Source organism: Orbicella faveolata, unplaced genomic scaffold (genome assembly GCF_042242905.1).
Source record: "Orbicella faveolata isolate gen_17 unplaced genomic scaffold, um_ofav_v1 contig_46, whole genome shotgun sequence".
Lineage (NCBI taxonomy): Eukaryota > Metazoa > Cnidaria > Anthozoa > Scleractinia > Merulinidae > Orbicella > Orbicella faveolata.
In genome coordinates, this window is record NW_028301576.1 from 1,423,397 (window position 1) to 1,437,608 (window position 14,212).

At 38.5% G+C, this 14,212-nt stretch overlaps 2 protein-coding genes across 3 annotated transcripts; one reads left to right on the top strand and one right to left on the bottom strand.

Moving 5' to 3' along the window:
- Positions 1–5,652, bottom strand: LOC149097878 (uncharacterized). 2 transcript variants are annotated; one of them, XM_089277821.1, is made up of 3 exons: positions 5,318–5,652; positions 3,986–4,986; positions 1–1,603 (listed from the first exon to the last, which is right to left on the bottom strand). In XM_089277821.1, exons 1-2 carry the CDS (start codon positions 5,374–5,376, stop codon positions 4,002–4,004), a joined length of 1,044 nt encoding a protein of 347 aa, XP_089133947.1. In that variant the 5' UTR covers positions 5,377–5,652; the 3' UTR covers positions 1–1,603; positions 3,986–4,001. The 2 variants fall into 2 exon arrangements, 1 of the variants encoding a protein (XP_089133947.1); XR_016203727.1 differs by lacking the exon at positions 3,986–4,986.
- A 6,047-nt stretch (positions 5,653–11,699) lies between these two features.
- LOC149097879 (uncharacterized) lies at positions 11,700–12,756 on the top strand. Its single transcript, XM_089278182.1, has one exon. It carries the CDS (start codon positions 11,832–11,834, stop codon positions 12,702–12,704), a length of 873 nt encoding a protein of 290 aa, XP_089134308.1. The 5' UTR covers positions 11,700–11,831; the 3' UTR covers positions 12,705–12,756.
- The last annotated feature ends 1,456 nt before the right edge of the window (positions 12,757–14,212 follow it).

Consider the following 14,212-nt stretch of genomic DNA (forward strand, 5'->3'; position numbering starts at 1 on the left):
ATAATGGGTCTGTATTTGTTTAGTATAAGTATATCATTGGTATTGTTTGTCTAACTCCACAAAATATACTAACTGCCTTAGCCTTAGGTATGATTAGCAGCCTTATGGTCCCTTCCACATTACACAAGAGAAATTTGAAAACACATGCAACTTTATTTTTAAGTTAGGCCTACTCTCGCAAATATAATCTGTCAGGGAAATGGAACTTTTCTAAAATGCTCTGCTCTACAAACTGGAGGAATTTGAAAATGCCAGTATGAATGAAAAAGTTTGAAAATGAAGCTTTTCGAAGATGATGACATCACAAAAACCGTGTGCTTTCTCTGCACAAGTTTACCTCAAACACAAGCAATCTCAAATTTCTCTGGTGTAGTGTGAAGGTCACAGTTTATATTGAAAAGTATTCAAAATTAAAAACGGAAAAACATTGAAAAATATCATACTCTTCCTATAGTTAGGGTGTAGCCCAAACTACAGGTTAATTTGCAGCTAGCTTTTGATGTGTGGCTTATATAGACTACATACGAAAACATGCCAGCATACTTTTCCGTGAAAATTATCTGTTCTGAGGAGCGCACACAGGTTTTTGAGAGGACCAATGTGCTCTTTGAGGAACAGATGATGTCCATGGACAAATAGATGAGAATATTTTCCTGCCAAATGAAGGCTGTTGTGTTTATTGTCTATTGAATATTTTTCGCAACACGTTAAGCTTTGAAAATTGGGGAACATCACCTCAGTTTTATCTGGTGTATAATCAGTCACTTGACACATTTACACCAACTGCGTGCTAGCTAAAATATCTGATGGATTATAATGCCAGATATTAACTTGTCCTCAAGTGTGTAAGAGGGAAAAGTTGTTAATGTAAATGGTAAGGGAGGTTAAAGTCTCGTGTAGGATGGGTGTATGATTTTCTGCTTTCAAAAGACAGAGCTGTCCAAAATTGTTTTGCTGTTCTCTTTTGATATAAATTCACCAAATATTGCCTGCTTAATGACATTTTGCAGGGCACAGAAAAGAAACTGAATACAGGCAGCAGAAGTATGATTATCATTGAAAGTTTAATGTTAGGTCTGATTCGATGAATGTTGATTGAAATAATTGTTATAAAAACCCTTACCTCCCTTAGTTGACAAAACAGAACATAGATTCTGAAAAGAAGTATTTACAAAAATTGATAAGTGAATAATGGATGGAGAGTTATTTTTCTTGGTAAGCACAGACAAAAGATAAAACATAAAGGTAACTTAGACTAGTAGATTTATACTAAAACAATTAGATTATTTGCTGTTGATTTCTATGTGTGATAGTTGACGAGGGCGCAGCACGCGATAAATATCTCTAGCTCATAATCTAATTGCTTAAAGTAGTTGGTAGGCCTTAGCCTTTTGTCCAGGAGAAAAGCATCTGGTTGTCAAAATAAGGTTCGGATAACAAGATGTTTGTACATGTCAGTTGCCAAAAGGAATGAAATCAAGCAAAACTCGCTATTCCAAGACCCATCCTGTCCATTTTAATATCTTTTAGTGTTGAACAGTCAGATTTCCTCTTGTTCAGCTACACTCCCACTGAAGTAACATTCCAGTATCACTCAGATCACCTATAGCAAGAAAGTATATTATTTTTTAACAGTGAGAGGACATTCCAAGACAATAAAGTCTGACCTGACAAGAAATTTTCATGTTGGTCATGTTTTTAGTGGAAGGGAGCACAGAGGCAGTTAATGGAAACACTATTGGGGTGGCAAAAGTAAAGTGATAGGGGGTGGCACAAGGAAAGTGATAATTTAAAAAGGGTAAGGAGAAGCTATGAAAAGCCTGCATGAGAATATATGTAGACCCAAACATAACCCTGCCCAATTTAGTTGCACAGCAAGCTTTCCAAAAAATCAGTTGGAGACAAGTAAAAGGCACACTGTGGCAGACATTATAAATCACACCATATACTCATTACAAATTGACTCTAGGGTCAACGTGTTCATTGGAGCTTATTGCCAATGCAGTGCCATTGCGAATTCAGTTGTTAAAAATAGCTATTATGGGATTCTCAGGGGGCTAATAAGTAGGTATTTGCCTCCTAAGCATCTGATAATAGCTATTTGAATCAAAATCAAAATGGCTGCCGTATTGACAAAAAGGTCCCCTTTGAACAATATCATATGCTCATTTCGGAAAGCATTTGGCCCACAATTTTTTCCAAAGGAAACAAGTAATCCAAATAAGGAACTTTATTATCAGCAAAAGATACTGGTAATTACAAATTAATTTTCTGCAACAAAATAGTCTATGATCTAACACGATAGACTATTCAAATGATAGAATATGGAACAAGTTGAATAATTCACTTTATGTGCACATACCCTGAATTTCCTTTAAGAAGTTGCTTAAAGTATGAAAATAACTCAAATATCTCAAGCCACAATTTAAAGTTATCTCTTGTGATATACTGTCAGTAGTTACCTGTATGTTGGTCGTGCAACAGAAAAATGTTGACTTACATTTTGTCCCTATCAAGCTTCACTGGCAGGGGAGCATGTGCTCGTGCACTCTAATTGAGGCGACAAACTCAGTGAAATAAACTTAACAAACATACTGCAATACTGAAAACGAAATTTTGTTTAGTACAGAAAGAGGTGAAAAAATCCTCAAGGGAAAAGTCAGGAAATTTTAACTGAATACAGGGAAAAATAACAACGTGAAGAAAATTCATGGGAAATTTAAAAATGTCAACAGACCTGATTTAATCGTCTGGAAGAAACATTTGGTGTCACCATGAATTTCATGATATTTTTACATAACAAATAAAAATTTGATGAAAACTAGCCAGTCTCTGTTACAGTCATCAGAGTAAAAAAGGGCTGTAATTTGAAGTCAGAAACAGCCACTAAAACTGACATTTCATATTTGGTCATGGAAAATTTCATTATGATCAGAGAAGGGAAAGGGAATTTTGAAAAGTGATGTCCATAGCAACCATGTAACTAAGATAACTAGCAAACCAGCACTTGTCCTGTAGATGTTACCTTTTTTTTTTACTTGCAAGCATGTAATTATTGAAAATGAGGAAAAATAAGACAACACCAGTTCAGGTTATTACTGTGTCATGAAATATGATATTTCTTTAACACTTGAAGCAATCTGTCCTTGCATTTGAAAAAAAGGAAGTGATGACTCACTGTTCCAACAATAATTATGCCAGTTCACGATCTCCAGACAACAAATATCCTTGCACTAAAACATGACTGACAGAAACAAGGTATGATCAATAGCACAAGTGAAACTTGTCAAAAAAGCTGCCATCCTCAACTGAAATGACACTTGTCTGTAAATTTCAGGAGTCAGCTTTTACCACATACTCCTTGTCTGAGGATAGTGTATGCTGCAACAGTCTCTACTAAAATTCCATGCACATGAAATTTAGGAGCCAGCATTTGCCCACATATCCATATTCTTGCAGATCTGAATCCAGCTTGATTTCATGGTTAAATTGTAGAACCAAAATAAAGCAGTAGAAATTGCCTGACTTGAAAATAAACATTAATTCCCTGGTTTCCATCCTCCTCCTCTGGATGAAATGATTCTTGTAGCACCATAATGACATGTTCTGGAACATATAGTGAAATTGGAGCCACCTCCACTCCTGATAATTCATTCTCCTGAGGTAGTGGTGCATCGGGGTCATCCCCATACATGACTAAATCATCTGGCAGGCTATCATCCATAATACCTCTTACACCAGAGTAATTGGAAGAATGATGTTGCAGAATACCAGAAATCCATAACTGATGTGGGGAAAGGCTATGCTCAGTAGAGAGTCCATGATTATTAAATGTCTCAATAAACTGTGCTAGTGTATTATTGATCCTTGGGGTGTAAACATAATGTAAGGCAAAGAGATCAATATCATTATTGCGACTAAGTAAACCAATTTGCTCCATATGTAAAAATATGTTTTTAAAAATATATAAAATGCAGTGAACCACCTCACGCCATAATCTTTCAATCCTTGTGTTGTGAACACTCGGCCCGGGTGATGAAACTTCCACGACCTTCACCCCTGTATTGAATCATTAGGTCACCAACTGCGATGTTTTCTCCTCCGTCATCTGCTCTGACTCTAGAAGGCAATCCCCAGGTATTGATTGATTCTTGAAACAAGGCAAGCACAGTTGCTGCCCTGTTGTTGTTACTGCACCTGAGATAAACAATCAACCGAGAGTAACCGTCAATGCAACCATGGATGACAAATCGCCAGTGACGCAATTTCAGGTTGCTGTCAATGTGCCAGAGAAAATTGGGATGTGGCACTCTGTAAGGCCTACGTGGTATTTGCTGTGCCCAGCGACAAGCTCTACCAATTGGATCCAGGGTGATCAGGGCATCACGCACCCGCCATCTCTGGACGCAGATCCCACGTCTTCGTAGTGCACCTTGCATGTATCTTTCCCCACAACGAGGCATTGAAACAAGCTCCTCTTGCACAATTTGCTGCAATTCTACTTGCTGGATTGGGGAATACGTTAAAAATGAAGGAGGTATGTCTAGATCAATGGCCCGCTTACGTATGGTCCATCTAGACACACCAAGAATGTTAGCAATGCTGTTCCACGAAAAGTAACAGGAACGTAAAAGCATGATCTGTTCTCTAGAAATTTCATAAGAAGGACGGCCTACAGCGCCTGTATACCTAATGGGGGCATGGTAGGAGCTGGGAGTGAAAACTGGTAGCGCCCTAAATAAATCCTTGATTAAGCTGAGCTCTCTGGATAGCTGTCTTAGGTTGTTGACATCATTTTGTGAAAACTCAGGGGATCTTTCAACAAAGGCAATGACCTGATGCATGTGACGCATTGCACCTCCCAGTCTAAGGAGCAAAAACTCTGCATTCTCCCTATCCAAAGGAGAATCGTGGCACCTATTTAATTCCTGCAGAAGGGACAAAATGGATGCCACAAAGCGCTGCAGTTGCCTGTTGGCATCTTGCCTAAACACAATGCATAGGAAAGTAACAAACAAAAACATGAACAGGAGTTAAAATGGCAGAAATATTCCCTCCGACCCCAGGCTAGATTCTACATGTCATTTCCGCACTTAATTTTCATTAACTATCACCATTAGAATAAATATAGGGATAAAATAGAAACCAATTATTGTCAGCACATCCCAATTTAAGCTTCACTTTATATTTAAAGTCCACATACGACTTTTTAAAATAATGTGTCTGAAAGAAGAAACTCAACATTAAAGCAAGGCAAATAGACGGAATTGTAAAAATAAAGATATCTTAATAAGGATCTACATTAAAATTATCTCACCTTTCCACATAAACCACAGAAATCAGAAACAAAACCACGAAGATCTTCGTAGGAGTCATTGCACCACAACACTTTAAAAGTGCAAGATGTGTTGGTGACCCTCGGTGCGACAAGAAAAAGGAGATTAAAACGATATGGATAAGAAAAGCGACTTCTTTTGCCGAGATAAATCTTCGAAACACCTAAAGTCGACGATCAAAATATGGCGGAACTGTATCGAGCCCAGAGAAACTGGGGTAAATAGGCTTCGTGTAGGAGAACAGTTTCCGTCCTTAACAACAGGCGGTAACCAAGGGTTCGAACGTCACTACCGGCTTCACGTTACATGGTATGAGTCATTACTATGGAACGCCAGAACTGTCTTATGATACTTTTTTTTATTATATTCCATTATACTCGGTGCTTATGTCTTTATATGCGGTGCTGTCTTCATTATATTCGGTGCTTATTCCATTATATTCGGTGCTTCCCTCGTTATATTCGGTGCTTCCCTCGTTATATTCGGTGCTTTCTTCGTTATATTCGGTGCTTTTTTCATTATATTCGGTGCTTCCCTCGTTATATTCGGTGCTTTCTTCGTTATATTCGGTTCTAACTTTGTTTGGTGTTTTCTTCATTATTACGGGTACTAACACTATTATATTCGGTGCTCTCTTTCTTATATTCGGTGCCCTCTTCCTTATATTCGGTGCAAAGGCCATTATATTCGGTACTTCCTTGTTCGGTGCTTACTTCATTATATTCGGTGCTTACTTCATTATATTCGGTGCTTTCTTCGATATGATCGTCACCAGTCTTCGCAAGGGGTCGTACAATTTGGAGGTAGTCTAGGGAAAGCCGGGAAAAACGGGTGTCACGAAAACTCAGACCCGAAAACTCAGACCCCTCGAAATTAAAAATTCAATTGTTATCACCTGAATTGCTCTATGGCCACAATGGGGCGAGATGTTTATCTTCTCTGGTTTATGTTGTCGCGTCGATCGAACGGTGAAACACAAATATTTAACTTCTCAGGTTTATCGCTGTCGCGTCGGTCAAACAGTGCGTTGCGTGACTGTCGGCACGTAAAAAGTCAACACGTAAAAAGCACGTGAAGGTCGAACCGATTGAACCGCCATGTCTGGTCTCGAAATGTGAGTGAACGAAAATTGAAATGAAGAATACAAAAGCAAAAACTGACACAACGTAGAATGATTTTTTGAAGGTGTACTATATTTCGGCTGGCCAAATCAGCCTTCTTCAGGTACAATGGAAGATTTTACATTGGTGCGTGTTTTTATGTAGCCACGCAACGCACATGAAGTCAAAAAGCAGATTGCGATCAAACGAGTATGTTTCAGAGAACAACACATTTTTTTGCATAAAAAAGGTCTGTTTTGCAAAGCAGTGTCGGCTGCTGTTCTAAACCTTGTTAGTTCTTCACTGTTTGACCGACGCGACAGCGATAAACCTGATAATACAATTGAGTTTTTAATTTCGAGGGGTCTGAGTTTTCGTGACACCCGTTTTTCCCGGCTTTCCCTAGACTACCTCCAAATTGTACGACCCCTTGCGAAGACTGGTGACGATCATATCGAAGAAAGCACCGAATATAATGAAGTAAGCACCGAATATAATGGCCTTTGCACCGAATATAAGGAAGAGAGCACCGAATATAATAGTGTTAGTACCCGTAATAATGAAGAAAACACCAAACAAAGTTAGAACCGAATATAACGAAGAAAGCACCGAATATAACGAGGGAAGCACCGAATATAATGAAAAAAGCACCGAATATAATGAAAAAAGCACCGAATATAGCGAAGAAAGCACCGAATATAACGAGGGAAGCACCGAATATAATGGAATAAGCACCGAATATAATGAAGACAGCACCGCATATAAAGACATAAGCACCGAGTATAATGGAATAAGTACCGAGTATAATGAGTTAATCACCGAATATAATAACATAACTACTCAATATAATGACATAACCACCCAATATAATAAAAAAAAGTATCATAAGACAGTTCTGGCGTTCCATACATTACGAGCTTCGCATCACATGGTATAGCCATGACAACCAACTTATTTCGAGATAAAATTACACGACATGATGATATCACATTACTTATTTCGACCTATTTCGACCTATTTCGACCTATTTCGACCTGTTTCATGTCTTTTCGACACATGATGAGTCGTAATGTGTCGTAATATGAGTCGTAATATGTCGTAATATGTCGAAAAGTAATTTTGCTACAGATGGCGCGTCATACATATATAGCTCACTGGCATACAAAGCTCTGCTTTCATGTCCAGTTTGAGCACTCTACTGGGATGAGTCGTTACTGTTGCAATTGCGCATGCTCACTAGCTCGCTAGTTTGAGCACTCTGGTAATGGCTTAGATACTACCACATGTGTAGTATTTGGGGCGGCTTTTTAAGCTTAGCCTCCATCCTAGACTCAGCACTGCACTGATGAAGCCCAGAAGGCCGAAACAGTACTGTCTGCAGTCGAAATTTCTTTGTTGAATCTTAATCATTTCTAAGTTTTAAAACGGGCAGAAAATACACCATTCATTCAAGGCTTTCTTGTGATTCTAAAAACGTGGTCTATTTAGTTTCCTGCAAGAAATGTCGTTTACAGTACATAGGATCAACTACCACCGATTTTCGGGTTAGGTTTCGTAACCACAAGTCTGCTATGCTCACAAACAAAACCACTTGTGAGGTAGCAGTACATTTCAATAAAATTCCACACTCCTTGGATGATTTTGAATTCCAATGCATTGATCAGGTGCAGGCCCCTAATGACTCAGACGAGATCGATAGGTTTTTAATTACGAAAGAGGCTTATTGGAGTGCTCAACTGTTCTCTTTGGCTCCCCATGGCTTAAATAAAAGAAAAGAATTTCACTCCAAAAACAGAATTTGTTATAATTAACTTTCTCTTGTGTAAATATGCGTTCGCGCCATAAGGCAGTTCAAAGGCCCTTCCTTGGATTTTGTCAGCTTTTTGGGTGTTAGGTATGCTCAAAGGCCCTGCCTGGGATCTTATTACAGCTTATTGTTTAAGGGCCCCTCCAGGGATTTTGTTGTTTGTCAACCCTTTAATGCTCCAAAGGCCTCGATTTGGGATTTTGTTATTAACCTTGTCCAGCGTAAACGTAGGTTTCTTCTGCTTATCTTTGCAAACTATGTTTCCCGTTATATTTACCGCATTGCAAGAGTCCGTTTTATCTATTTTAACTCTTTTAGTTTTTAGGTTGAATTTAACCTAGTTCTGCAATTATCACGCTCTATAATGTAATTTATGCACAGTATTGTATTCTTTTCGTTTGGTCTATTAATTATCACCCTGTATGACGCAATTGATAGTACAGCATTGTATTTCTCGTTTTGCATTTTCTTCCTGTATTGTATTAATCACGATGTATTAATAGCACAATATTGTATTTTTCATTTCGTTACGTAATCTTCCACACTGTAACCGTATTTAAACTTAGTTTTCGTCCTTTTTCTCTTGTAACTGATGAAGGTCTAAGACCGAAACGTTTTTCTATTAAATTTTTAACTTTTTAACTTTTTTTACCGTCAGAAGTTGTCCGTCCTTGCTTTATCAAACGTTTATATATATATATATATATATATATATTTTAACAGCAGTTTGATGTTTAGCAGTTTAGTGTTCTTTCGTTTATCCAAGAGGGTGATACATGATCTGTGGTAAAACGTATTAGGAGATATTCATGAGACATTCTTTCAATTGCATTCCAGTATGCTCTATCCTTAAACATTAATCCTTCATAAGTAAAGACCTCCATCTTCTATTTTGTTATTGTTAATACCGTTAACAGTTGTAAAAATAAAAATTGCTGCTTTCAGATATTAGTATTTAACTGAAGTAATGGATATTTCGACCAAGGATTAAAATCCCAATTGAACCGTTTCCCAGCCGCTTTATTTGTCATTCTTTCCCTGAAAAACCTAAGCGAGATTTCCTCTATTGCCTTATTTTACGCGCTTTAACGGGCGTAAATTTAAATGGCTTTTTCACTGTGTTACTTTACATGCCTCAACGGGGGTGAATTTTGAAAGTTTTTACGGCTTTGAAATAAAAAAGAACAAGTGTACATTTGTATCAATGGCTTGCTTCCTTGTGAAAAGTTAACCCCTTTATTTAAACGCATAACATAGAGCAGAGGTATCGAATGTTCCCATTCAATTTAAAAGTGTTGATCGCAAAATTTGGCCTTTGGTCGCCAAAAATAGACGAGAGCTCGCTTCCTCTTGCTCGCAAAATTTTTGCAACAAGGCAAACAAAACTCCCACGCATGTGCTGTAATTATCCAAAGTGTATCTATTCCTTTTGGACAGCTGCTGGACATACTGCGCTAGGACATCTGGCTAACGAATAGCTTCTTTTTCGAACAACGCTTCCAAATACCAGCGACAGTAGGATAGATTGTAGAGCAACGGCCCAAAAAATGTGTACGCAGCCGTCCATTTTACACAGCGTAGGAGAACTGCCTGCAAAAATATGTTCATAACGAAACAGACGTAAGTTTAAAGGGCCTACGTCGCACTTTTTGCATCTTGAAAGGTATGGCCTTAATTTTTCAAGTTCCTCATTTGCAATCCGTTTTAATCTTCTCCATCCTTATTACTATTATTATTACTATCTCTATGGTGTTTATTCTTAATTAACTTAAGGTAATTTTGTGTGTGGCCAAAATAACTCAAAATACCATGACTGAGCTCCTTGAAGTAGACAGGTGTCATTTCGCTGGCTCAGTTCTTCCCGCGCTCGAGGAGAGTCTCTCTTGTTATTAATTCCACCAAAAACAGCAATTTTAAGGTCTTTCGTAGTTTCGTCGACTTAATTTAGCGTAGAATTGGGGTAACTTACTTCATTTTAAATTCAGTCATACATGGGCAATTAAGACATTACCCTTCTCTTTCCTCCTCTTTTGCCCCTCCCCATAGAATTTTAAAATTATTCCGGCAGTTTAATTTAATAGCCACTTTACTCTCTCTCTCTCTCTCTCTCTCTCTCTCTCTCTCTCTCTCTCTCTCTCTCTCTCTCTCTCTCTCTCTCTCTCTCTCTCTCTCTCTCTCCCTCTCCCTTTCCCATCCTCTCCTCCCATCCCTTTCACCCCTCCCACCCCCCCACCTCACCCCGGCCATACTTCATTACTGTATTCCTCCTCTTTGCTTACCTGACACAAATCAGCGTGAAGAACAAATCAGCGCGCAGGCGACGGATGCCATTTGAGAGTTCTTAGGATTGAAGATGGCGGATATGTAGTATCCAACTCCAGTGCAGGCAAACTGAGCTCTGAATGTGACGGTATAATGAAATCGATAATAACCTGAAAAGAATGCGTGAATTACATGAATGTATGCCAAGTATACGTGGAACTAGCGATTCTTTGGGTTACACAGATCTCATGCCGTTAGCTACCAAGTCACAATAATAGAGTCTTTCTGTGGAAAGATAGTCTGCGTAGCTTGGCGGTTTAAGCAACTTTTTAAGCAAATTTTTAAGCAATTTGAGCGTGAGCGCAAAAAGCTAGGTTGCTGTTTTTCCTGGGACCATGCTGTTTAACTGACGTAACTTTTTCAGGAAAGCTAGCTTCTTGTACATGGGCTATCAACATTGTTCGGTATTTTGCATCTCTAGTAACTGTTAAGGATAGTCAAATCTTTTCTTTTCCTTCACTGACCCTTGAGTTGCAGCAGTTCAAGCGACCATACTTGCTGAACCTTAATAAACCTTAATGAACTGCCTCTTTGGGTTGCGCAAAACACCTTACACTGGTTTTACTCTTCCTCTCCAGGTCAACGATTTTATTGGGAGGTTTAGAATTTAAATCATCTTCGGACTCTTTCTTTTGAGCACTACAACTGACTCTCACTCAACTGACAAGCAGATAAGCCTCCGGTTGTCGCTCAGCCAGGTTTGGCAGTCCTGGGCAATATCTCCAGACACTTTCATCCAACAACGATTGAATCTCAATGACACGATTACCAATAAATGGTTTCCACTGTGTGGCTGATCCTCTGATGCAATGTAAAGTTGAACATTTGTCTGTCCAACAAACAACATGGCTAATGGGACAATAAATTTCATCTTCAACATAGGCACAGCAACCATTAGTTCCAATCGCGTGAGGGTAATTTTTTCACGGGAGCCACACGGGTCATAGTCATCGCAAGAGTATTGCCTTTCACTCTTAAGGAACAACTCTTAGGTAAATCGTAGTGGCACAAGCAGTTTCTGACGGATCACCGAAAGCGTGTACAGTGTAGCTCCACTTTCGAGTTCTGATTTACTAGCGGCACATCAATGTAACATCTTAGAAAGTAGGGAGAGCATGCGTGAGCCCGTCAGGGAGAGCATGCGTGAGCCCGTCATGGTTGGACGTGGTTTCTGAGCGGAGCTTAAGTTTCCTTCTTTTATAATATTTCCTTGGTATTTTCGACCTTAATCACATCTTGGAGTGATGCTATGTAGTGCCAATTTCAATGAAGAAGACTAGTGGGAAACATAAAAGAGGAGAAAGAGGTTCATTGGAAGAAGAAGATAACGTTTCGAAACGATGCAATATGGCGGATAGTGTCGGCGAAGTACCAACTGCTGCAGCCACTCAGCCCGAACCAAACCTAATTGACATCAAGGAGATGCTAGTTGAAATACAAACTACAGTTGCAACGATACTCAGGGAAAACCAAGAACTGAAGCAAGAAATTCTAGAGCTGAAATCCGCCCTAAATGCCAACCAAAGGGAAACGGAGAAGCTTAAAACGAAACTTACCAAAGCCGAGAAAGCAAATGACACGTTGAGGAACGAGCTTAACCACACAAGAATGAAACTAAAAGATCATACTGAAGAAATGAATAACTTAGAAGAAAAATATGACGACCTGGAGCAATATTCTCGTAAGAATTCGTTGGAAATTTTGGGCGTACCTGAAGGCGCGTACACATCAACCGACGAAGTTGTTATCCGTATTGGAGAAGCCATAAACGTCGATATCAAACCGGAAGATATAGAAATATCACACAAACTGAAAAGAAAAACCACTAAACCCGTAATTGTCAAATTCGTGAGCCACAAAGTAAAATCTCTTCTCTACAAAGCGAGAACCAAGCTTAAAAACGTGAAAACCTCTGACGTATTTCCAAGCTATGCTTTCGCGTCTCGAGAAGACCAGCGTATATTTATCAACGAGAATCTTACGAATTATCGAAGAGAGCTTTTCTGGAAAGCAAACAAGATGAAGAAAGATAACATGATTACCAGCACTTGGACAATGGATGGAAAAATATTCGTAAAGACATCGCCGAGCGGAGCACCGGTAAGGATTTATTGCGTAGAGGACTTAGACGATCTCTAAACTGTGTTAATATCAAAGGACTGCTAAATAAAAGAAGGGACTACGGACTGGATTGCTAAGCGAAGGAACTCCTAAAATAGGTCTGTTTTTTAAATTCATTATTGGTAATTTTTTTGTTTTGTTTTGTTTTGTTTTGGTGCTTACAATTGTCAATACGAGGGGGAATGCGAACCGAATTTTTTATTCCAAAAATCTATCCTTAAATGCATAAATTACACCTACACAAATGTTCGGTAATTTCATTGAATGTGAGAGGTCTCAGAGATACGGTTAAGAGAAGGAGCATTTTTACGTATTTGAAAGATCAGGAGGCCAATTTTTATTTTCTGCAAGAAACGTTTTCCAAAGTAAGCGACGAAGCCGTTTGGAGAAATGAATGGGGAGGTGAAATTTACTTTTCTCACGGGACTTCTCATAGCAAAGGTGTTTGTATCTTGATTAATCGAACGGTAAAAGAAAAAGTGACCTTCACATCCAGTGACGCGGACGGTAGAATAATCTTAATCAACCTCACTTACAACGGTCTAAAATTGTCATTTTGTAATATATACGCGCCCAACGACCACACACAACAAGTAAGTTTCATTCAAGAACTAAATTGTCTCTTAATTGACAAATCGGAAATTACAACTCTTATAGTAGGAGGTGATTGGAATTGTACGCTATCTAAAAAAGACAAAAAAGGTGGTTCTCCTTGGAGGCCAACAGCATATAGGAATTTGGTAAATATCACCATGGATACCCTTGACCTTGTCGACATACAAAGAACTCGTTATCCGAATGTTAACAAGTTCTCTTACAGGTCTAAAACGTTAGGCGTGAAATCAAGGATAGACTTCTTTTTAATATCCAAGCACTTGACAAAATTTGTTAAAAAAGTGGACATCCAAACCTCAATAGCACCAGATCACAACACGATATTATTATCATTGTCGTGGCCGAACGAGAATCCTCGAGGACCGGGTTTTTGGAAATTCAATGATTCTCTATTAGAGGACAAGGAATACAAAACCAAAATTCTAGAATTATATCCTCAGCTTCGCGAAAAATATAATTATGTAAATGACCAACAGCTGTTTTGGGAACTGATTAAAATGGAAATAAGAAGCACAACGATTTCGTTCTCTAAAGGAAAAGCACAGGCGATTCGTAAGCATGAAGTGGAGATCAAACAACAACTTGATGAGCTGGATAAAATAATCTGCAATAGCCAGAACCTTGATAACATTGACGGAATTCTTAAACAATATGATGACCTCAAAAAAGAACTCCAACATCAATATAATAATAAAGGTAAATCTGCAATCTTCAGATCTAAATGCCGCTGGGTAGAAGAGGGCGAAAAAGCCACAAAATACTTTTTTAATTTAGAAAAAAGGAACTATAATAGAAAAACTATCAACGAAATTAAATTGGAAAATGATGAAACAACTACTGATGAAACACAAATTCTATCAATGATCCGAATATATTATAGTAATTTGTATAATTCTCAAACAACAGATGCA

Excerpts from the sequence above, each read along its gene's own strand:
- LOC149097878 (XM_089277821.1), bottom strand. The coding sequence starts at position 5,376 with ATGACTCCTACGAAGATCTTCGTGGTTTTGTTTCTGATTTCTGTGGTT. Across the intron at positions 4,987-5,317 it reads TCTGTGGTTTATGTGGAAAG|GCAAGATGCCAACAGGCAAC; the intron begins GTGAGATAATTT and ends CATTGTGTTTAG.
- LOC149097879 (XM_089278182.1), top strand. The coding sequence starts at position 11,832 with ATGAAGAAGACTAGTGGGAAACATAAAAGAGGAGAAAGAGGTTCATTG.